This window comes from Anser anser (assembly GCF_964211835.1).
Source record: "Anser anser genome assembly, chromosome: 6".
In the NCBI taxonomy this organism is placed as follows: domain Eukaryota; kingdom Metazoa; phylum Chordata; class Aves; order Anseriformes; family Anatidae; genus Anser; species Anser anser.
In genome coordinates, this window is record NC_139726.1 from 34,033,241 (window position 1) to 34,058,597 (window position 25,357).

At 49.4% G+C, this 25,357-nt stretch overlaps 1 protein-coding gene across 41 annotated transcripts in view; it reads right to left on the bottom strand.

Moving 5' to 3' along the window:
• Positions 1 to 25,357, bottom strand: part of MAP2 (microtubule associated protein 2) — a 197,917-nt gene that overhangs the window by 104,750 nt on the left and 67,810 nt on the right. For 23 of the 41 annotated variants that reach the window (XM_083842122.1, XM_083842114.1, XM_083842108.1 and 20 more), the window contains one exon: positions 11,330 to 11,395. Coding sequence is in view for 1 of the 41 variants with exons in the window: in XM_083842147.1 (XP_083698273.1) it covers positions 11,330 to 11,395 (66 nt within the window). In the remaining 40 variants the exon portion in view is untranslated. Of the gene's footprint in view, positions 1 to 8,375; positions 9,287 to 11,329; positions 11,396 to 11,755; positions 11,982 to 12,050; positions 12,913 to 25,357 lie in introns of those variants that run through there. The other 18 variants (XM_083842145.1, XM_083842118.1, XM_083842117.1 and 15 more) reach the window with 15 other exon arrangements.

A 25,357-nucleotide genomic window follows, 5' to 3' on the forward strand; every position in this document is an offset into this window, starting at 1 on the left:
CATCTTTTATACCCGAATATGTTTTCTTTAATCCATTTTTTGCCATCTAAACGTACTGATACATTTTGTTGCTTTGAACTTAAAAATCACAACCAGGGAAGAGTGCTTCGTAACTAAGAATACATTTTCATACGTGCAGTCGTGTTGTGTCTGAGTGTCCCCACACCAGCTTCACAACTCTCAAACTGTTTTATTCAGTGTGCCTAGCCAGCTACAATTCCTCACATTTGCTTTCACAACAGCCTATCTGCTTCCTAGTTGCTTCGTACTTTTGCTTAAGTGAGCCTGCAGCTGTCACGCAGTCCTTTCGCCTCCCGTCCCGAACGCCGACGATGCAGGGGGGTGCTTGGTGCAGGGGGAATAAAGGTGCTTGTTCTTGTGTCTGACAACACCAAAGCCACACTAAAAGCTGGGCTTAACAAGAATCCAAAACAGAAGATAATCTTTTCCTTCTGGGGGGGCTCCAAACTCGTGCTGGCTGACCTCTCTGGGGACCACAACCACCCGCAGAAGCCTCCCAGAACACCCCTGCTTCCCTGCACCCCCTGAAGTGGTCATGGCTTGGGCAGCTTGTCAACGGGAAGAACTTCACTTGGGTGCTTCAGTGTCCACAGCCCTGTAAATGAGCCTCCGTTACCGCTGCTAAGAACATCTGGCTAAAACACATCACAGAAACATCGGCTGCAGCCCGCCTGCTCCCACACGCATGTGCTGCTGCAGACCTTGGGCAGCTGCTGCACGTAACCAGCGCTGGACCCGGCCCAGACGCACAAAGAACCTCAGCATGCTCACTGCTGCCAGGCTTATGAATCACTACCATCTCTTGACAGCAGGTGAGCAGACTGACTTTGATGCCAACAGGCACAAAGACCAGTCTCGGCACTATGCTGCACACTTACCCTCGTGCTTTTAGTGCTGTTAGCCCCCTTCGAGCTCCTTCAACCCTCTCAACTCCTGCTTGCGAAATTTGCAACATGTTCCCTGGAGCATCTTCCATGTCCAGCCCTTGCCTTCTCAAAACCTTGATTTCCCTGCTATTGTATTAAATCATAACATGTATTTCAGCTTTTTTGCCTAATGCTACGGCTATTGCTTATATAGCTCCTGCTTCCTGTTCAGAGCACAGCACCCCATTAAAGAGCACTGATTAACCAGGAGGGCAAATGCTGCAGTAAGGTCCCTGCTATCAACCCCATTTCTTGTGCAGTAAGTCACTCATGCCAAAAACATGGGGGCGAAAGGCAGATTTACCAGCATTACAGAGGGACATGATTTTCTGTGAAGAAAAGCAGCGGCTCCTTTATCCAGCAATGAATGCAGACTGGCCAGTGGTTTAGAGAGCTCGTAAGACTCGGGTAAAGATAACAACAAAACCAAGTCACGCTGCATGAAGAGGACAGATGGCAGCCACACAATAGCCATCGAGTCCATTTAAACAGCCAAGAGCTCTCTCTCCCCACGCCCAGCCCAGCTCTAGCCGTGCCATTCAAAGCGCAGCTCTCGGTGCGTGGAGCCCTCTAACCTGGAGCAGGTGCAGGGGGCACGGTTTTTCCTCCCACACCATCGTTTACAAATTCACCCATTCTCCCCGACAAGTACGAAAGAAGCAAAGCTGGGACAGATGCTCCTGCCCGGCAGTGATAAGCTGTGCCTCTGACTCGCAAGCACAAGTGCAGGAGCCTGGGACAAAGCAGCACAGCTCCGGGGAAGGCATGGGAGTGCTGCAGAAGAAAGGCAGTGCCCAGCCTCTGTGCCAGGAGAGAACCAGCAGCAGGCATGGGGAAAAGGGACCAAGAAAGAACTGCTGGCAGCTGGGTGCTTGCAGGGGGCAGGCTGCAGTGAGTTTTGAATATGGATCAGCGAAAGACAACTCCGCTAAGCAGCCCAGGGCTTCAGATCCAACGCCAGTTCCTGCTGCAGGCAGCAGCGCCCTGAAACCAAAGCGCTGCCGAGCTAAGTCAGCAGCCAGAGATGAGCGGAAAAGCTGGAGGGGAGGCAGCGGGGTGGTGGGACAGAGCATCCCAGCGAGCCTCTCGGAGTCTGACAGCACTTCCCTCACACAGAGGGCGAGGCAGGGGCTTTTGCTATTTTAGGGATTCCTCCAGCCCATGGGCTTAGGCAGAGGGCTGCCAGGGTGCCTCGCAGGGGCTGACCGCTGCGGCCTCCACCTGAGCAGAGTGCTGCTTTGCTTCCTCACCTCCGGTGAGCGCTGCAAGGAGCTTTGGTGGGAAACAGAAATGCTCAGGGTTCAGTTCTTGTAAACACTCAGTTGTAAGTCCTCAAGTTAAGCTGTAAGCCGGAGCTGGGTGCAGGGCTCCGGGTGGGGTCTGATCAGAGCGGAGCAGAGGGGCACAGTGCCCTCCCTCCCCTGCTGCCCACGCCGTGTCGGTGCAGCCCAGGACACGGCTGGCTTTCTGGGCTGCAAGCACACACTGCTGCCTTGTGTTTTGCTTCTCGTCAACCAGCACCCCCAGGTCCTTAGCCTCAGCGTTGCTCTCAATCCATTCTCTGCCCAGCCTGTATTTGGGTTTGGGATTGCCCAAAAAAATACAGCCCAAAGACTGAGTTTGTAAAACAGAGTGAAATTTCAGGCAAGTGAAGAAAGGTACATTCCTTTTTTCCCTTAACATCACAGATTTAATACCTGCTTCTCTTTATTCTATATGATTACATACCCGTATGTACAGGCTAAATTCGTATTTGGTTTCTGAAGGAAGCTGATTTGCTCCAGGAATCAGTTTATCCACAGTACTTTATCCCAATAGCCCCTCATAAAACTGCTGCTAACTCCAGCGCTCCTCCGCTGACAGCATGGAGGAGAGTTTGACATCTCCCCTGCCCACCTGGATACTGCCTGAAGGCATTTCATGGGGCAAACTGTTCTTACGAGGGCTAATATAATGTAAGAGAGAGCTTCAGTAAACGTATGCAAACACTCGAGAGATGCAAGTGAACACATGGACACAAATGCAATGATTTGACTGTACCCCTTTGCCCTAGGTCTCACTGTTTGTTTGTTTTATTATTTTTTTTTCATTTTCAATTAGAGGCTGGTATATTGCAAGGAAAAATTACAAATATTTTGCAAAGCTGAATCCATTGCAAAATACTTATGTTTGCGCAGATTAAACCTTGCTTAAAAGATGAAACCTGACTGAACCGCTGGTGCTCCTGCTCACGGGAGCAAGGACCACTTCATGTCGGCCCTGACTCCTCTAACCCACGGGCAAACGCTGCCCTTGGGGAACAGGGACAGCACTGTGCTGGTGCTGTGCTTGGCAAAACCCTGCCCTGCGCCTACCCACAGCATCCCAGCTGGCTGCAGACACCTCCCCCTGACTTCCTTCCCAGAAATAGTTTCAGCATCACCGTGGGCTGGTGCCGGCAGGCATGCCAGGTTGCAACGAACAGTCACATCCACACCAGAACTGGGTTGTCCCTATTATGTGCCCAAGGTCTCAAAATGCATCTTGTTGGCACAGTCCCTTTTCCCTGCTTGTCTTTCATCGCTGCCTGCCAAGGCATGGCACAACAGAGCTGGCTTAGGATGGTGCTGCTGCCTCCTCCAAGGCCCTCGGACAGCAGCTGGTACGGGGAACCCGAGCACTGCTTTAAAGCAGGGCTGGCTGGGGAGAGACTCTGATGACTGTGGAATGATAGAGGAAAAGAAAACAATCCAAAAGCCCCACCAAGCTGGGTTTAAGCACTGGCAGATCTGTAAAATACAGCCAAGGTGAGACAGAGTTACAGGGCAAGAACACAAAACTCTTTCAGTGAGTTATTCTTGGTTTGCAAGACACATGGACGTGTTACTCGTATCATGGAGCACAGTCTCCATCCCTCATGTTCCATAATTTATCACTGAAGTGCTCAAGTTTCCTCCTTGTGTGTAAGGCACACAACTGTATAAGGTTTTTGCAGATGATACAATTGTAAAACTACATTTAGTAGTTTTATACGTGAGTCTAGACTTTACCTTTCATAATTGCTTTCATGAGTATTCACTGAAAGACGTTTTCACTAACGGACACCAAACAACAAACCTAAGAAATAAGCACATTCGTTAAAATACTCGAGGGCATTCCCTGTATTTTGCAGGAAATGTTGCTGCAGCAAGCAGCTCTGTCCATTTCTCACGGCTGCTGTTACAAACACTGCTCTTCTCCTTGTTAATTATGTAACGCCACCTCTAAAAATAATAGCGACAGTTCTTAGTTTAATGATTATTCATGTGCTTAGTTGCATTGCAGGAGTACTTCGTGGCAACTTCCCAAGGACTCAGTCCTCCTAGGCATCGCGCACACACCCAAGGAGGAGCCGAGCTCCTGCCCAGCGCGACATCAACGGCACCGCTGGGGACAGCGCGCCCACGGCACCAGGGCTGAGAGCCGGAACCTCTGGGGATCCCGGTGGGTTTGCCAGAAACTGAGGCCTCTTTGCTCTATGTGGAGGGCTATGGAGCAAGTAAAGATCACAAAGTTGTACACATCAGATTTCTGAGCATCCCAATTTGTTGCTCTAACTTCTATTTTAACATGACTATAGGAAAGAAAAAAAAAAATCCATCAGTGCGGTCTTGAGTCATTCTTTGGCATCTAATGTTCCTTTAGTCTTACCGTGTTGCTAAGCTCAAGATCACTCAACCACGGCCTTGTCCTTGTGGAGATGCAGAGCACAGGGTGCAGGAGCAGCGCGCTGACCCCACTACGGAGTGTCCTGAGCAAGGAGCCCACCATACAGCACTTTCACCTACATTGTGCTTACCTCCAAAATAAAGAACTGCGCTTCTGATTTCTTAAAGAATTTTAAAATTTCTTTAGAAACACACAAGAGCAACAGTCAGACCCCACAAGAAACGTATGGGGCTGGGCATGTGTTCTTGCTGGGCAGCAGATCCCAATCCTGGGCAAGCACCACCACAGCTGCCCAGGGTTACAGCCCGCTGCAGCACTGCGATGGGGCCCGGACACACGGGCTTGTTGGCACACCTCCAGCTGCAGCCATGCCCTGATGTAACATCCAGTTATCAGCACAGCTATCAGCCATCTCGAGTCTTTATGAACTTGGTTTGCGCTGCATTAAGGCAATATGGAAGACCCTACAGGCAAGCAAACAGCCGAGCCACTGCAGTGACGCTAAGAAACGCTGCGAAGGGTTTGGGATTGATGCGAGTAAATCCCCCCTTAAACAGATTTCAGGTCAGCTGCTGTGACGACAGACATCCCAAAGCAGGTAGGTCTGTCCTGAATTATTAAATGCCACTGGCTTTGTCCCTGCTCTGACCCCAGAGAGATCACTTGAGGTGGACTGTGACTGCGCACTGGGTTTTATATCCTGGCTTTCAGACGAAACGAAAGCAAGCTGGTGCTAGCAGCGGGGCTGCTCGCTGGGTGCTCAGGGCTGACAGCGAGGTGCTGCAGTGCCGGTTCCCGGACGTGACAGCAGGGTCTCCAGGCCTACAACATCCTAAGGCAGAACATGATCCACCTCCAAATCCTTGCAGCCCTGTGCTATCCAATTTCTCCTTGATGTCTGCCTCAAATATCTAAAAAAGAAATAAATAGCAGGGAAAAAACACGCTGGCAAGAGAGGATTCTAGCCACGCGGAACTCCAAATTAACTCCAACGCCACCTTCTCTTGGAAATGACCAACACAGAAACGATCAGACACTAGCATTCTTCCTGATGCTCACTGAGGATGCAAAGTACAGTTGCAGGAGAGCAGCAGGCATTGCCTGAGCGTTGCTGCCAGCAGTGTGCCGGGACCGGAGGCACTCTGCCCAACGCTGCTGCGAGGCCACACGGGGCAGGTGGCAGAGCTCCCTGCTGCAGGACAGAGCCAGGGGCCCTCCCGAGCACCAAAAGCAGACGCTGGTTTCGCACCATGTCCTCTCTGCTGTGCTGCATATGCGACGGACCGTGCTGTCCTGTCCACGAAGGTGTCGGTGATTTGTTGAGGAACATTTCACCGGGACGTGCTGCGGGTTTCTTCCGCAACCGCCTGTGGGCTCCAACCACAACCCAAACACTGGAATGGGGAAGGGGAAGACGTGCCACACACACGTCCCCAGGGCTGCCACACATACCTTGCTCTCCCCAGCCAGTCTCAGGTCTGAGGTTTCCACCACATGATGACGTTTGTCAGTCCTACACTCTATGATGCGGAGCAGCACAGTGCTCGGGTGCCCTCAGGCCCGTGGCTGGATGTGACTGGGGAACAGCAGACACCGGCTCCCGAGGGGACTGGACGACAGCAGGAGTTTTGCCCTGACATTTACATACACAGCCCTGCCACCTCTCCCCCACTGCTCGCCATCCCTATCTCTAGCACTCCCGAACCTCTCCCCCTTGATGATGAAAAGGCTAAAGAAAGACACTTTCTTCAGTGTGACTCATCTTCTTTTAGCCAATTAAGGAATGCATTTGCATTTTTAAGAACATTTACACACGCAAAGTAAGAAAAGGAAAAAGTGAATCCAGTTTACTAACCACACACACTGAAAAATCACCTTATCGCAAGAACCAGGATGACTCAGAAAACAAATGTAAATAGCTTCTGTGATTTAGCACTGACTGACACCCAATGTATTAAAATAAATTGCCCATGATTTCTCGCAAGCTCCATGCTAATGCACTCCAAAAAATGTCAGTGAAAATGCAGCAGTGCCTAACTATCTAGAGGCTTCAGTCGGTGGCAAATAATATAGTGAACTGTCCTCTGACCAGACCAGGGAAAGGAAGTCAATCTCTGGCCTTTGGGGGAATGTTCCAGGCTTGCAAAGTGTGAGTCAGCAGCATTGCTGCTATGTAGGTTTTTTGTGTTGTTTTTTTTTTCTACCATGCTGCCAGCAACACAGTCCCTCCTGGCTTCTCCAGCTCCAGCCTGCTGGCTTATTCTCCATCACAGAATAGACACCTTTTGTATCAAGTGGGACAGATGAATTGATTGATCATCTCCACCATCATCACGCTAAAAGCCACCACAGATCTGTACGACCACAACAATTTTATACAGCAAAGACCTCTACAGGAAGGAAGAGTTAAGCTGATGGGTGAAGGTGGGGGGAATCAAGTATTTTACTAAATGCTTCTAACCTTTTTACTGTTCCTGCTATGACATCAATACCAAAACCACCTTCACTACTGCAAACAAGACAGAAGCCACCATTCTAAGTCCCACACCCACAATTTGCACATACATAGCTTCCCCTAGCTAAAGATCTTAATTATTTTGAAAAGTTGATGAATATACCCCTATTGAGGAATGCACTGGTATTTTGCTTTATACAGACAAATAAAATAACCAAGAGCTGAGGACACAAGCTTCCGAAACGAGCCTGGCAGCCTGTAGCCCTTCACACAAACTTGCAGGCCTGCACCTAATCAGTTCTTCCTCCAACCAGGGCCATGTGAGCTGAGCTCCTGGACAGTTCCTCCTCTGCTGGATTTCTGTGCTTTGACAATTTTCTTGACAGGTTACACAGGGTATCCTTCCTACAGTTACTAACCCAAACTTCTGCCATTGTGAACGTCTGAGTGTCCTTAATTCTTAAGATTTAACCACAGACAGAGAGCAAAGGACATGAAATGTCCTAGAAGTGAAAAACAAAGCTGAAACAAGCCCTCCCCTCCCTCACATGGAGAAAACACCAACACAAGCTCACCACTTACCTGCTGCCTCTCCTCTTCCATCCAGGCAGTACATGCACATGTCAGCCAGCAGCCCAGAGCAGCTTTAGCATACACTGTGCCCTGCCCAGAGGGCAGCAAGGGGCCACAGAAATACTGGGATACTCTGGTGCAAACGTAATGGAAGATACGGTGGGAGGAGAGGTACGAAAGATAAAACCCATATGAAAGCAAATTCCATTAGGACCATGAACTATTAGCTCCAGCTAACCCACAGAAACAAGTTTTCTGGGGATTTCCTTCTTCCCAGCTAATAAATTGAGCCCATTGGCTAACTTCAGCCTGTTTTGGTGCAGAATCACAAACAACTACGTTCCTTCAAGTCACATGAAAGCAGACATCCAAGTGGATGACACATACGCTACAAGGGACCCCACTTCGGTGCCCCAAATGAAAGGAAAGCCATGACATAGGACCCTTATCTGCCAGCGAAAAAATACCTAGGAGACAGCCTTTCTAATCAGTAAAATAGCAGGGAAATCTTCACCGAGAACTCATCATCAAGCACAAGACATAAATCAACAGGAAGGTCAGCACCAAAAAACAAAACCAACCAAAAACTGCTTGGTTCATGTATTCATGAGAAAAGACTGCATTAACACTGGTGGTCTAACCCCAACCCCAGTGAGAAAACTGGGGACGTGAAGCCCCTGCGTGGAACACCGTACAGCCAAACTCCTCCTTACCTCCATCGCACGTGCCGAGGAAGGGTTGCCTAGAGAGCGGGGTTAAAACTGGATGCCGATCCCGGGACGCGGGCAAACATGGGGCCCAGGCTCGCTCCTGGTGCCGCTGCCTGCCCGAGAGCCGCGGGGACGAAGTAACAGCGTGTCGCTTCTGAGCGCCTCTGGCGCATTTGGTCACCGTGTCGTTTGTTTCAACGAAGGAGAGCGCCAAGCATCACGTCATTCTGGGTGCCTGCCCTGAGCCACAGAGTGTAACCCAACACACCTCAGCGCTACCGCAAGCTCTGGCTTCTGCTGCCTTTCTGTATCAGCTAATAAAAGGTTTTCCTTGTGACAGTCCAAGCCATCTTTTTCTACCCCTGTGGCCACTGAGTTTTTAAACCCTGGCAATCTACAATTAATTCTGTTCTTGCAAAATAAGCGCCCCTTACCTCTACTTCAAGAAAACAGTGATATTTGAAATTATTTCAAATTTTGCCAGCACAGCATCTCATTTTCCTCTCTGCAGCCAGAGGGAATGATTTGTAATGTGCATCTCAAAAGCTCAGATCAAGGGAGGAGGTTAAAATGACTGATAAAACAGAGGTGCAAGAAACGTATTTCTATTGCTTATTTAAAATAAAATAAAAAGCCATCTCCACACCAACTCTGATTCATTACCATATAGCTGACACCCTTTGTTTTTTGTTGTTTTTTGGAGACCGCAGAGGTCTGATAAGACGCTGCGTACAAGAGATAAGAAACATTTCCAGAGGAGACGAAAACCATTCACCCAAAGGGATCGCATTGTCAACAATTTTGACTCGTTATCCACTGATACTGTAAAAACTAGGCGGTTCTGCTTGTCTGCTAACAAAGCCATCACTTCTGTTTGTCAGAGATCCTTCCTCTTCCCTTCTCCAGTGCTGCAGCAAAGCCTTGGATTTTGACATCAAGCCCAGCAAGCAGCATTAGTCCTTGAGACAGAGTTTGCAAAACATTAATGAAATCAGAATGAGACTGCAGTTTGGCTGGCTGCCCTTCTATAATGGAAGTGAAATTAAAAGTACGGGGAAGAGAAGGGACCTGCTCTTCGCTAAAAAGACATCACTGAATACATTTTTCAAGAATTAAAGCATTTTATCCACTATTTACTTCAGGTTTTTCAAGAATTAAAGCATTTTATCCACTATTTACTTCAGGTTTTTCTATTTCAATGAGTCCAGTGATAATTGATACCAGGAGGAATACCAGTATGAAAAGCAACTAAGGAAAACTAACTAGTAAAGCACTCTTTTGAATAATTTTATTTAGCCAGGAAAGCCTATTAGGCAAGAAGGCTTCTGCCAAAGACAGAAAGAATGCAAAGGCCAAGAAAACAGAAAGACATGTAGAAGAGAAAAACAAGGAATAGAATGGCACGTAAGATGACCACGAAGGAAAATGTCCTGAAAAATGCAGTAATGCTTTCCCCCCAGAAAGAACACAGCCTCAGCAACTTCACAGAATCACAGAATCGTCTAGGTTGGAAGAGACCTCCAAGATCACCCAGTCCAACCTCTGACCTAACATTATCAAGTCCTCCACATATCACTAAGCTCTTACTGCAATGAAATTGATGATTGATAAAATTTTGGGGATCTGTTGCTGCTAGCAGTGGCCCTCAGCTTTGCCTGTGCTGAAGTTCTGGCTTGCAGTTGCTGCCCATTCTGGGACCCAGAGGGGGTACGTCATGAGAGCAGGCTTCCTCCCAGAGTTACCATTATTCCTGGGATACCCACACTAGAAATGTAACCGCCTTTCCTGCAAACTAGAGACACGTACAAATTTTGTTTCCTGCCCTACAAACACACTTACTGCCTTCAGGTCTAAGTGCAGAGCTAAGAAGTACGCTGAGCTGTATGACACCTGAGCAGAACAACGCACGGTAACGCCTGGTTTGGAAGGTACTGGGTGAGAACTAGCACCTGAAAAGTTAATAGAAGATGAACATTGCTTTTCCTTCTCTCCATCAAGGTGAACGAAGAAGGTTTGCAGTCCTGCCTTGCTTGGTTGTTTTTTTTAAAATCCTTTCTTCTCTAAAGGCACAGTCCCTGCTGCAACTCAATGAGATCAATATTCCTTAATCACTTGACACATCTGACAGTTCAACCCAAAGAAAATTGCTTCACGCGTTCTATTCTGCAGGGCTTTATCCCCCCATTTCCCTTCCAGCCTTAAAGGGTTAGAGCAACCAAAGCCAAAGGGCATTGGGGGAAGGAGAATAATAAATTTCTCCTGGGAACTACCAATGACAATGTCAAAAAAAAAAAGTCTGCTTGCTTTATTCTGGTAGATAGAAATGATTTCTGAAGTGCTGGTGATGCCTCCGGACGCCGTCAGATGGAAGCCCTCCCAGCCCCGCCCTGCCCGGCTTCTGGGGCGCTGTGTATCAATCCCTGAGCTGAGCACCGCGCTTGCAGGCAGCAGTGAACGGGTTAAAAGAAGTTTCCCTCCTCCCTGAGAGCCAGACAGCATGAAGCCAGCCCTCTGCTTTCAGCTGCTCTGATGGATTGTACCTGCTTGGAACAGGGCAGGGGGTTTAACCCTGTTCATGCTAGCCTGCAAGGACCCCAGGGAAGCTGAAACCAATATGAGCAAGCCCCCAGGTTGGGTAGGAAAGGCGAGGGCTCTGTACCCTGCCCGTTCCGACCCAAGGCAACCGGCGAGCACGCGGGCTTCTGTTCGCCCTCCGCTAGCTGCAGCTGGGAGGACTAATTACATAGCTGCAGCGTATGCATGCACATCGAAAATAACTTCAGACTGCCTGCCAAAGCAATCTGAAAACCTATGCGAAGCTGCAACACAGCACAGTTTGACCAAACGAAGAATAACTGTTGTTAAAAAAACCCACACACACAAAAAATACAAACCACAAAGGAAACCCACGCCCTGCATCAGACTCAATCCCCCGTTCAGCTCCAGAGGTGCCCTACCTTTGCGATCTGTGAATGAGCCGATTCCAATCAGTGCGTCAGGTCCAAGGCTATATGCTGGAGAATCTGTTAAAATACACCAAAGGTGGGGGGAAAAAAAAAGTGAAAATGCTTAATTTTTGATGAAAAACAGTTTCCAGCTATAAGAAAAGAGTTTTTTTCACGATACAAAGATGCATACATATAATACCCAGTATACGTGCATGAAGGTGTGTGCTTATAATATATTACGTATGCATCAAATAAATGAATAAGCAAAACCACAGAGGTTTATTACCTATGCAGTTTAATTCATTCGGTGGGCACCATTACAAAATTTAATCTACAGCAGGCTAAATTCAAAAAGCTACGGCACAAAGGTATAACAACTCTTGCAAATCCTCAAAAAAGCAAACAAAGCTGACATTTTTAAAAGAAAATCATTACCGGCTCATAGGCTGCCATACCCCCAAAGCCTATCCTTAAATAACTGCTGCATAATCACTCTCCTGGCGTGCTGTTATCCATCGGCTCGCTGCCTATCTCCAGACAGACGCAGTCTGCAAGCCACCAGCTTGTATCTACCATGTGTACGTCAGGAAAAGGAAAACTGCAAATTAGAAGAAGTCCCCGCAGTGGTGAAAAGGAAAAGAGGGTGAGTGGGAGAGGAAGAGGGAGTTCACTGGCCACAGAAATTTCCAGAACGATGACAAACCAGCCGGCTCCGCCATCAGCCACTTACAATAGGATGCCGCACCTCGCGGCTGCCTAAGCGGTTTGTCAAGGGCTTGCCGGTCTCCAGCGCCTGACGGGCATTTTAATTGCCCCCGACCAAGCGTGTCCCCAGGAAGCGGCCCTCTGAGCCCGTGAATCTCATCAACCGGCTCCTTTTGTGCTGCTGCCAAGCACACGCGAGCACGCCCGGCGCGCAGGCAGCGGCGCGCGCGGTTTCCATTGCGCTGCCGATCCAAATCCTACACAGGTTTTACGGACGGTACGCGCCCAAAAGGAGGTCTGGAGGGATTTAGCGCTTTCTGCATTACGGATTAGGAGGGCGGCGCGCTCTCCCCCTTTAGTTTGCTACCCAGCACTCGTGTTCACGTGTCGCGGGCAGCTCCTTTACGCTGCTGTCGGAGCCTTGCATCTGCTTATTCACACCGATGGGAAATAAAAATGAGGAAAACCGAGAAGTGCTGCCAGGAGGAGTGGGGACCCCTCAGGACTGATGCTGCCCAGCCTTGCCTACATGCCTCACGGCTGCCCCAAAAGAGCCCCAGCCCTGGCAGGACGAGGAAGCCGGGAGCTGAGAAGCGGCCCCGTGCTCCGGGAGGGGGCACGGCACGGCTGGGGAGGGGCAGAGGAGGATGAAGGCATGAGGTGAAAGATGAATGCTTTTTGGCGGTTTTGAGTTTTGTGATTCTGGAATGAAATATCAGGGTAGGCACACAGAGGCTTGGAGCAACAGAGCAGCCACGAGAACCTCGTGAGGGAATCAGTTCCTCCTGCCTTCCCTCACAGCCACGAGAAGACGACATTTCACACACCCATCAAGCTCCACATCAGCAAGAAGTTCCACCTTCATCCCTGCAAACAGGTCCCAGTGCCTTAGCAGCACCCGCCCTGCCCTGCCCGCTGCCTCCCACTCCCTAAATCACCCGAGCAGGAGGAAAGGAGGAAGGAAGCCCCCAAAGCCAGCCTGTACGGGCCAAGGATGATGGTGGAGTGGGTACCGCGTGGCAGCAAAAAGGCCTCCAGAAGGAAAGGAAGGAGCGAGTGAGAGCAGCACTAGCGCAGTTCTTGGACCTTCCCTCTGAGAAAGCCTCCTGTGACTCATCGGAAGGGGTGCCTGCTGCTGCCAAGCCTCCCACTGCAGAGCTCATCCTCTGCAGAAACCAAGGAAACTCTCCTCCTGCCCTCGCCCCCCTCAGCTCCACCAGCAGTTGGTAACAGCGGGTGCTTGCTCGCAGCCGTGCCGCCAGCCCCCCGCACCTCCACGGCTCCTCTCCTCCGGCCACTCTTCCTCCAGCATGTCCAGGAAGTCCCGAAACACCACCACGGGGCTGGGAGGGTGCAGGGCTTACAACAGATCCCCAAAACCATCCTGAAATGGCTCTCAGATGTTCCTGGCATGGCTCACAAGGGGCTGACGCATATTGGCAGGCTGGGCCCTGCACCCCAGAGCCCACGGCTCTCCCACCAGCCCCCCAGACCGGCACCGCTCTGCCCGTGCTGGGGCTCAGGGGACACAGCCCTGCCTGGGACTTGGCCCCAGGACCTCCTGGCCCAGCCAGGAAGGCAGAGGCAGCCACAAAGCACACTCAGCCCACAAAACTCTTGTGCCCATCATGCTGAACCAGGAAACCTGTGAGTAAAAAACCCACGAACATTAGTATGTTGACACACCAAGGGACTGCAAGTGCTTCAATTATGAACCCGGGGCCACTCGGCATGCATTTTCTTCACCCTGCCACCTCTCAAAGAATAACACAGACATTGCCACTCCCAGCAGAGGTGCTGGTGAGACCAACTGAAGCCTGGTCTAAACTCTGAAAGATCCTGCACGTTCAGGCGGGTTTTTCTCTTCAATGCTGACATTCGTGTGGGATTGATGTAGGACAGGGCACTCAGCTTTGTTACCATGCTGTGGGAGTGCTCAGAAAACCCACTGGCATCCTGGGTCACACTGTGCAAGGTGCTGGGAAAAGAGGAGACCATTTCTGTTACCACTTTTTACTTAAAAAAGCCAAAACACAGGGTGTGTGTGTGTAGTGGCAACATTCTCATTTTAAGGATGATGGAAAAAGAGCAATTACGGGGCTACAGCTTGCCCAAGGTCACACCACCTCTGTGGCCAAGCTCAGCTGGCAGACCCTCTCCAGACATCCACCTCAGCCCTTTCCACCCAAGGCCCTGCCGAAATGGTGCAGCCAGCCTTGAACAAAGGACTCGGGGAGTGGCTCCTGCTTTTTTCCACCAGAGGTTGGGTGAACATTTTATGCAACGCCCGAAATAGCAGCTAATATGATCGGTGATGTAGATGAAGAGGAATAAGCCTGCTGAACAGAAATTGCACCACTCGGGTAAAAATAGCCCTGGAACAAGGCATTTTCTTTTTATCCTTCATTGTCTTAGCACTTACGACAGTCTTGGGGACGGCTGCCTGCTGGAGAGGAGGCAGGTGCTTTTCCACACTTATTGCCTCTTCTTCTGCGGCAGTGAGGAACGCCAGAGCACCCCGTTTCATCAGCAGTTTGAGGGAGAACCTTGCTTTTCTTCCCTTTGCTCCCTCGAGGAGGAAATAAGCAGAAGGGAGGACACCCATTCATGGTGGCAAGGCACACGCAGCATGGCACACCGGCTCCTTCACCGGGTCTCCACGGTGGGGATGCTGGGGCTGGAGCCAGTGCCTGCATCGCTATGGTTACTGCTAGGAGCGCTGCAGGCTGGGGAGGAGTTAGCTGAAGCTGCAGGCTGAGCTTGCAGCTCCTCTGGTTAGCAAGGTGCAGAGGATTTCCAGCAGGGTAGGAAGTTTCAGGACGCAGGGGGGGCTGGCTTTGGTTTTAGTCTCCTCATTAGGTTTTTTCCCCCCTCAAACAGCCAAGCTCCCCACCTGTGCAGCGCTGTTTTAAAACTGCCAGGCAGTATTTTCAGGCACGAGCTCCTTTGTGAAGCCAAGCTGACTCCTCAAGTAAATAATAGATTGGAGGAATACCTAGAAAGGGACCTCATTTCCATGTCGCTCTGTGCTAGCGTGTCACTGAGATCACGCTGAAAGATGGGGGCTGTCAAGTCCTTGCAGGCCTGCTTTTCAGAAGGTCCAGTGCTGCTCAGAACCCTTTGAAGCTGCCAGATAAACATGTCCCTGGATTTTCTTAGAAATTCCTTGGTTTCCAGCTAAGAGATTGACGACAGCAAAGGAGTAAGAAACCACAATTCGTGACAGCTGCTTGCTAGCCCCCAAACCTTGTACAAAGATGTGGTATAGTTGCTGCCAACTTGTGTATGGCCACCCCCTAACAAAGCAGCAGCTCTGCCTGGTACAGCACGGGGAGACAAAGTGCTCAGCGCTCAGCCTCTCTGCTCAGTCAGCCCGCTGCTCTTTGTAAGCTCATCTGATGCACCCTTGTAGCACAGCCCCGAAGGTCCCAAACACACTGGGCCCAGAAATTTCCCCACTACCCCTGGAAGATGATTTCAATTTCCAGTCAATTCCTGGCACCTGCACTATCAGAAATAGTCTGCTGCACCAGCACTGCTACACAAACCAATGCCACTGAAGCATGTCTCAGCTTTGAACAAAACCAGGTCCCCGAACTGTGCATGCACACGTGCACAGCCTCTCTGGAGGCAGCAGTAGGGAACTGCTCCGTACGCGCTGCATTAGGAGCTTCAAACACAACAGGAGCCAACACCAAGCTCGATCACACAGTCCTGAGCTGCTGTAGGTAGATAACATCTTCAACAGAGTTGCTGCTGTTATAAACATGTAGGTGAAAGAGGTGAGTTTGTTCTTTTTCATATTTTTGCCTTTAATTCCATAACCCACCTGGGGATACGTGGCACAGCTCTGCATTACCACAACGCAGGAGCTGCAGCGTTGCAGCCGCAGCAAGACAGGAAGCGAGGGAAAGCAGATTTTCTTGGAAAAGTATTTGCTCTTATGAGAGCAGCGCTGGCGCACGCTGCAGTCAAAACAGAAGTGATCATTAATCAACCCTCACAAACAGCACCGAGCTGAGTCAAGGCGAGGGTTGGGGTGTCTGAAAAGGCAAAGGTGAACTGCCAGGGTTAAGAGCAATGCTGGTGGTGTTGCCTTCACTTCTATGAGCTAACCAAACTGTTTTTTGGAAGTCCAGTTCTCAAATCCCCCCCCCCCCCCCCCCTCGTTACCTGGCTGTTTGCACAGGTAGCCTGATTCAGAGACGCTTAAAGCAGGCTCCTAAAGCTGTAGGATCCCAAGAAGTCAGCAGTTAATGCTGAGAACTATGGTCAGTTTCCCTGCTGCACCCAGAACAAGAGGCGATCCCACGCACATCTCTGTGCTGGCCCCATCAGTCCCAGCCTTGCCCTGCCCCTAGGCCACAGGGCTTTGGTGGCACAGTCCTGTCCTGGTACAGCCCCAAGGGAGCCTGGATCAACCCAAAATTTCATTTTCAATTTCAATGATGCTCAGCGAGTGTGGATCTCAGGCACTCACCAAGCACTTCTCTGCACTCCTGAGGGGATTTCTGGCTACGGAAATACTGCAGATGCAGACCCTACAGTTTCTTCTCTTCACCTCTCTCTCCTGGCCTACCAGTGGGGTGATGAATCAAGACAAAAACTTGCTTACAGTGAAATATCACAGCTACTGTGACAGAATTTGTTCAAATGTCAATCTGTACTTCATTTCACCATGTAGCCTAATGGTTTTCAATTAACTGTCATGTCATACCTCATCACAAAAGCTCTGGTTATTATTCTGCATTAAATTTATAAATAAAATGTTTTAAATCCATGATTCATTTGTTGAATCAGATTTTGCATGACATGCAATTAAAATATAACCTCTGAGCTGGCACAGCCTTAAATATGTTAAAGCAATAACTGCAATGTAAAACACATGAGTTTATCTGTTTTGCCTAATCGCGGGGGGTTTAGACAGCATTTTGATTCCATTTATATTTAGGAGAATGTGTAAGCAAACGCTTAAGTTCAGTTCAATTCCGTGGGATGCTGGCACGTAGTGAAACGCAGTACCACAAATGGAGGTTTTCCTGAAATGGGCCTGTATCCATGAGCCCCTTCAGGGAAAAAGCACTTGATTCTTCATTTCTGCAGTGCTAACAAAGCAACTTCAAGATCCCCCTGTCTTCAGAGATACCTTTCTAAGCAGCTAAACGCAGTCTTCCTAACATCAGCCAGCTAGTTATTTTCCCCCATGCCACGGATTCATTTCAGCAACTTGAAAGAACTGGTTAGCTCTACTCACTCACCGCTTTTCCTCGACAGCGAGGCCCGGGAGCCAGGCGAAAGGGATGGCAGCACCACGTAGCAGCGTGCAGCAGAGCGGGTTTGAGCAGCTTCTCCCTTAGCGGCTCTTTATGTAACGAGGGCAGCCAGGCAGAAACCCGTGCGAGAGCTACCAGCCACGCGGAGCAGGAGCTGCAGCGCGCTCGCTGAAGAGGAGAGGTGGCAAAAGCTGCCTTGTGAGGAAGGTGCTGACCCACCTGGACGCTGGTGTGACACCGTGCCACGCTGCTGCAACCGCTTACAACCTCCTTGCACGGGCACCTGGGTGCTCTGCGTGGAGGCGAGCCTCTCCAACAGCTGCCCTTTGCAGACCGCAGGTTTCCAGTAAAAAACAACCATAATCAATAGCCACGGTGACCCCTAAGACAAAACCCTGCTAAAAAAACCTGAGGCCCTTCCCTGACTCCCACACATCTGGAGCAGAACTTGTTCTTTGTGCACACTCCCGTGCCTCAGATGGAGGCAAGGTGAGGGCAGCGTGTGCACTGCACGTTGCAGACACCCTCTTCGCAGAGGACCCCTTTGCAAGGGCTTCTTAATGGATTTTGACTGTTGCATTTACTGTGAAATGAACATCGCAGACACTGCCAGCTAATTCATTAGCTACTTGTGATTGATTCTTGTTCTCATCACCATAAAAGCCCATTTCCCGTGGTTAGCGTAATGATCCTGATCCCCCTTTTGCTTACACACATCAAATCAGCTACAGCTCCACCGAGCCCACAGCAGTTGCTACACCAAGGCTAAACCCTGTCTAATGACTGCAGACGGAGTGGGTAGCTCACACGTAGGTTTAGCCTGGCCTCACAGCACTGTGCAAGGTGATTTTGAAGCTCTCCGTGCACGAGAATTGCTTCCCCATCTCTGGCAGGTAGAGCGCTCCGTTTCACAGCGCTCCACCAAGCTGCCCAGGAGCTTGGGGTACGGAGCGAAGGCTGCCACATCCCATGGCCATCGGTGGGGAGATTTGGGGAGCTGGAAGGTGATTATGGTCAAACCTGGCTCATCAGAGCAAGCTGGAAGATGAGAAAGTCATTTGGCAAGATGGAATTTTGGAGAAAGGAAGGATCTTGGAACGGACCTCGAGGGATGTGACCTTCTTTAGAGGGAGAGGTGCTTTATCAGTGGCACGTTAGATGACAGGCTCAGACGGCAGCGCTGCTGTAAGCTGGGGAGCTTCTCACGCTGTTCCAACCACCTCCAGGGGAACTCTTGCTACCAAAAGCCACCCAGACACTGTTTTACAGAAAACTGCATCTGCACTTAAAAAGAATACTCAGAGACCAATACAACCGCACTAAGCTTTTTAAGAGCCTGAATATCAAACAAAATCATACACAAAAGCAGAGACAAAAGCCATGTAACTTAGGGACAGCAAAAGCACAGGAACACGGTCAGAAAAGCTAAGGAACAAAATGAATTAGAATTAGTACGAAACATAAAAGGCAACCAAAAAGATGCAATGCGATCTCAAAAGCAAACCGGGCAAGTCATGGTTCAGCAGAGAGGCACCGCAAAGATGATGCAGAGTAGAGTAGGATGCAACATACTCAACATTTGCCTCAATTTTCACAAATAAAATCAACTGTGAGCAAACACTGTATGCAATTAATTTTAAAAAGAAGCAAAACCTTGGGTCAGAATGGGAAAGAGCAGCATACAAAACACTCAAAACAAGCTAGCCAGAGTGCAAAACATTCTATGAGTCCTTCCTGACTCCAGAAGAGCATTTAAGGTTTCAGAGATGATGCTATAGAAGACCAAACACCGCACCCTCTCTTAAAAGGAAGCTGTGGGAAATTCCAAACCAGTCTCATCTCTGCAAACATTTAGGCAGAAATACCCAAAGAAGCAATTTCTAAGCACCTACAGGACAGAAGGAGAACTGAAAAATTCCTGCGGGCAGCTAAGGTTGTCAATAACAAATCCCAGCAAACTGATCTCTTTTTCTCCCTAGTTTGCATTTCTAAAATTTGGTTTTGACCCCAAGCTGGGCTGAGCTTTTCACACGTAGGAAAGCACACTCAAAAGCCAAGGTGATCGCAGCAACTACAGAGCACCTCCTGAATCTGGGAGCAGGAAATCAGAACAGAAAAGACTGCACAGTGCACTGAGAGCCGAGGCCTCAGACACAACCAGACAAATAGAGAGCAAGTAGCTAGGCAGTAGCTTGGCAGGAAAAGGCTTTCTGCAGGCAAAAAAAGACAAATCACAGTTCTATTTATCTTAATGGGGACGCTGTCCCTAAAACACTGGAATAATTATTCCTTTTTCTTTGTCGGTGGTGATGTCTCAGCTGGAGAATTGCCAAAACTTGGGTTTTGCACAGTAAGAAAGATATTGGCAAACTAGGGAGAGTCCAGACACCAGCAAGATGGAGAGCTTGGGAAAACATTCTTCTGATCTTTCCTTGTAAAACACAGGTTTCCACATTGCTACGTTGCTTTCTGTAAAGCACAGAAAAGCAGTAAAAATCTTCCAAAGTCTAAGTTGTGAAGATAAAGTGAGCAATTTCATCCCAGGTCAGCTGGGATGGAGGGGTGTAAAAGAAGAATTCACTCACCTAACTAAAAGCAAAGACGATTTTTTGGTGAAGTACTAGAGAAAACACAAGTGGTACTGAGGAAGATCAAACGATGTACTTATTTTTATACAGAGAGCGGCAGGGACATGGCCCAGACGTGCTGGCATCCTCCCTGGAGAGAAGGAGGGTCCTGCTGTCCTGCCTGACACATGCCTGCTTTCCTTAACTCTGCAACCCATCCCATGGGTAGGCTGGAGTCTGTACGGCCCCCAGCAAAACCCACCTGGCCACAGGACCGGTGTGTCTTATTGTGCCTTCCTCCCATCCTCCAGCTGCCTTCCCCAGAACCCGAATCTCTCCGCAGTGCCCCGGGAGGTTACCTTTGGGTCTGCGAGCAAGGAGCTTACTGAGGTGGTGACCTGCCACCTCCGGGCTTCCAGCTGGTCCCCGGGGTGGGACAGGCTCCGATGAAGCTGTTTGCCCACATGTTAACACCACAGCAGAGGGTGAAGAAGGCAGCTGCTCCCAGCACTTGCAAGAAGGCTCCCACCTCTTTCTAGCACGGTTCAGAACCAAAGTCAGCCTTTGGGACCTCTCATGTTTGAGCAAAAGCCCCAGGCAATCATGTTGAACTTGGAAATGAAAAACCAGGAGCACAACACCTCAAAAAGTCTGCAGAAGGAAAGAAGAGGAGACAGTAACTGGAATAACTCTGGCACACATTTGCTCCAAGGTTCTCTCTGCACCAATTGGCAAAAAGAATACAAGTGACTCATTAATCATTGAAGGAGCTGGAAGACAAAGGCATTTTCAGCCAACAGGAGACGAAGGGATGAAAGAGGGCTGTAATGAGAACGAGATGACGGTATCACTTATGGGGGCGCTGGGAAGGAGGGTGTTATATTTAAAAGAAATGGTCCCTTGTAAAATTAGAGCGAGCACTCATTCCTAATGCAGACAGACACATCTGAAAGGCCTTATTCAGCTGAGAGTGTCACTGAACACCCTTTTGGACACTAGCTGTCCACTAGCAGTATTAAACAAGGATATGAGACTTGTAGCAAATATAAAGTGTCACTTGTTTATGGATTTTAGCCTCATAAATCATTAAGGGATGAATATTAACAAGCACCCAGCGTTCTGAGCTGCTTCTCAACTCTGCTGATTCCCTGCACGTAGCTGGTGGAAGATTTAGGCCAGCTTGAGCCTTCAGTGCTCTTTGAAGGCGGCCCTGCAGCCCACATCAGGTCAGACAGCACCAGCGCAGGATGGATGCTGGGCAGCGCCTCTCAGGAGCCACATCTCAGGCAAAGGAATTTCCACCATACCTCCAAGGGCCAGCTGAAGCAGGTCAGGCATGTTCACGTCTGCCTCTGGTTTTGCACGGGACAGTTTCTGAGCAATCAAGCCATGCACAGAGACAATCAAGGGGAATGTTAATTTTACTGGCTCACTTCGATATTTTTGGGGAAAGATGGTCATGAAAACTCAGTAGGAATAAAAAGCATTGCTTCAGTCATAAAGGATAAAGCCTACAACTTAAAAAACACTACAGAAAAGATCAGATTAGATGAACTTCCTAGGAGAAAAAAAAACACCCTGCATCATCTGCGGAAAAGACTAGTAGCGACCGGCCACAAACCAACGCTCACACTATCAGGCCAACCATCTCCAGAATAACTGGCTGTGTTGCCCCAAAAAGCTATTCTCACAAGCCCTTCCAGGCCTGAGGAATATGGCTGGGCAAACCATGAAGGCCTTTACAGAATCACCTTATAACATCCCTCACCACAGCTGACATGGAGGGGAAGTGACCAGCCAGGCCCATCCCACTACCCTGCAAGGAGACGGAAAATACAGCAGAGCACCAGGTAACAGCAAAACCCCCTGCAATCCCACACAAACCTTAGCAATAACCAGCAGGAGGGTGGCCCGCTATGACTGCTTGCCCCCAGACGACTTCTTCCCAACTCCACACGAAGATGATGATTTCCGCTCTACGATAGTTCCTCAACCCCAGAAAGAGCAGCAGAAGAGGCCCTCCAGAGCCTCTTATTGGCTCTGCTCTGCAGTCACAAGCATGGAGCCACAGAAGCAGAACGTGCAGAAGCCATTTTAGGAGGACAGCACTTTTTTTTTTCTTCACATTATCTTATTTTAGCTACTGGAGGATGCTAACAGGCAGAGCCGACCTTCATACCTCCTGGCTTTTGGGCACGTTATTTTCTCCGGTCTCCTTAGGATGCGCATACTTTCCTGCTGCTGCTACGAGCCTGGAATCACCCGGTGGACAAGGAACAGCCATCCCATCCCACCCTATTCAACCTCAGCAGGACACGGCCACCCCAAGACACACGCCGACCTCCCAGCCCTGCTCTCCTCCCCAGCCCAGCTGCCACACCTACACCCGGCAGCTCGAGGGCGTTCAGCCAGGCCTTCACCTCATTTAACAGCAGCCCTGCGACTTGCAAACTGCCCATTATTTCATACTGCCCTCGTTAATCATTTTTAACTGCTTTCCAGTCACTGCAAACCAAAGAAAACCTCAAAACTTGGACAACTGGCAACACCTTTCTTCAACATCTCATTGCTTGCAAATGTAAATCTTCTGCCTGACAGCTGTCGCGGAACAACAGATTAGCAGAAAAGGAATGGGCTTTTGTTATAGGATTTATTGTCTGTCCACTGCATGTGTGGAGTTTTTAAAGCACTAAATCAGCCTGTGTTTTCATTTGACAACTACTAACCCTCTCCCAACTTAATTTCTTCCGCCTTCCTACTGAGAGACTGATTTTGAAGAACAAAGAAATAGTTACTGCACTTCTTAATGAAAGGGAACCATAAAAAGTTATTAATAAATCACAAACATCTTTACTGCTCAAAAACTATAAGGCCATGCCAAAAAAAAAATAAAATCACATCTAAAAAACCAGCATGCAAAGAAAACGCGGGAAACCTACACCTGCTGCAGCAAGTCACCAGGTCAAGAGTCAGAAATTTCACATCCGCTAAGGCTGCCGAAGCCTCTGCGAACATCTGATATTTGTCCAGAATATTTCAATTCTTTGCTGCAAGATACTCTTTGCTGAAGCTGTCAAAGGAATGGAAGTTACAGGAAAATTCACGCTAAGTGTGTCTCCAACAGCCTCCACTGGTTACACCTGAGCACAAGTCACTCAAGCTTTAACCAGTACACCACTGGGAAGCACACCTCCATTCCAGCCCTTTTTGTTCCCTCAGATTGGCTTTGCTGATCCTTCTCGCTGGATTTAGGCCGCTTCCAGTTGCCGACCCCTTCAGTCCCTCAGGAGGGGCCCTAACAAAACCAGCCTTCTCAAAGCAAATTTTCCCCCTGCTGCCCTTCCCCACAGTCACGTTCACTGATCTCTTCTCTGTTCCCTTCTCTTGCTGCTCCTGAGGGCAGGGGTCACCATTACAGAGGCAAATCACGTCAGGAACATATGCCAAGGTTCAGCAAAAGGCACTGGCAGAACGAAAGGCCTTTCTTTTCCTTACACCTTGTGGGGAGGTTTAGAATATTTTCTCAGAAAAAAAGACATCTCTTCATATGTCCCATCTGCTGACCATCAAGCAGACCAGCTGAGTCTCGCCTCCCACCTTTCCCAAAATCCCAATTTAACAGGATTTTTCAGCCATTAAAAGCATTTACAAGCTGTGAATACTTACAAGTATTCAACCTTTAAAAAAAAAAAAAACAAAAAGCATGAGCTTATCTTATCCTCTGATTTCTGCTTCCTGACTCACTACTCAGGGTCCATGCCTGCTGGTGGGGAAGAAAACAGCAGCTCTCCCTCTCCGAGCCAGGCAAAGGAAACGCTGTCTTCTGCTCAAAGATCTAGGAGTAATTCTGAAACGTTTCTGTGCTATAAAACAGAAGCGGTTGTAAACAAATTTATCTAAAATCAGATAAACGTGGAAAATGCACACATTACTAGCATTCCCTTTATTCCATCTTTTCTTTCCTCTTAACAATTCTCTTACCCTCTGGCTTCTGCCCATCTTTCCCCTTTCTGCTGCTCCTTTCCATCTCAAAGCTCTCTTCCACTCAATTCCCACCCGTCTCCACCACCCACGTCCTCGAGGCCTGTGTCAGCCCTGCCACAGCACCCTGCTCACCCTCACTCCTGCAGACCATGCCTTCCCTCCGACCTCGTCCCTCTTTGAGGTCCCCCAGCCCTCCTTAGGACAGGGCTCGCTCCTCCCTGTGCCCCGAACCCGCACAGCATCCCCGGTGCATCCTTGGCTGCAGTGCTCCAACCTCCAGCCCTCTTCCCCTCGCGCCCTGCCCAAAGGCACAGGTAGCCCTCGCTCTGCAACGCGTGTCACAGCCCTCCAGGGACAGCCGGTCACGACGTGGGCTGGGCCCTGGTGGCAAACTGCTGCCAAAAATTCAGTGAGCGAGCCACCAGAGCGATCAAAATGCAGCAGTGTGTTCTCTTCAGGTTCTGCAGCTAACCTCAAAGCCTTTCTCCTTGTCTCTTCCCATCCCCTTGAACAAGAGAGAAGCCCCACGTACAGCCTGCTCTACAAAAAGTTATCTTTTATTAATAAGCATACACTCACACGTATGTTCAGATTGACTCCAACATACTGCTGAGACAGAAATAACTGAACATTGTTTTATTTTTTAATGCCTCGGTAAAAGTGATTTTACACTTCGCTACCTTCAAAACCAAGTCACTGTGACCGGCAGACGCCCTCTGTCCTCTCCATGCAACACGGGGAGCAGAAGGCAGGGTGCAGAAGGCAGGTACCACTGCAAGACAGAAGTCCTGACAGCACGTGCCTAATAACCACGCACCGAGCAGGTGTTTGCATCTGATGGAGAACCCAGAGAACAAGATAAGCAAAGAAGCTTAAGCTTTTTTGTGATCTCGTTTTGTTTTTGTTCAACTACTCCTCGTGGTGCCACTTAATTTCTGCGGCTCAAGGTTTTGCCCCTTTAAAAGGCCACTAAACCCTCCCCGTCCCGGATTTATCTTCCATTAGTGAAAGGCACCGAGCTGAATCTCCTCATTTCCCCTGGATACACCAGGGGCAGCGGCAGCTGATACTTGCCTGCCCAGCCAATTATTGTTATTTTCCTTCCAAAGCCCACAAAGACCCTCCAGGAATGAAAGCCCTCTCGGCGCAAGGCTCTGCGCAAACACCTGCTGAGGAACAAAGGGGGAGAGGAGACAGCACGTGGGAGGATTGAGGCTGGAAGGGGCTCTGCCACAACTTCCAGGAACAGGGCAAGGAGAGATTTCTTACAACCTAGCTAGTATTTTGGCCAATTTGACGGATCTTACCTGATAGGTAAGGCCTCAGTACTCTGGGGCTACATACATTTGGGACTAGGTAACGCACCTGCTTGCAGCGAGCTCATCAGCTGCTCTGGGAACAAATGACAGGGGAGATGCTGACGGACAACATTTGTCAGCAGCCTCTCAGCTGGGACATACTGATGCATTTTCAGCTGGCACCAAGGGACACAGGGATCCTCTGGGGAC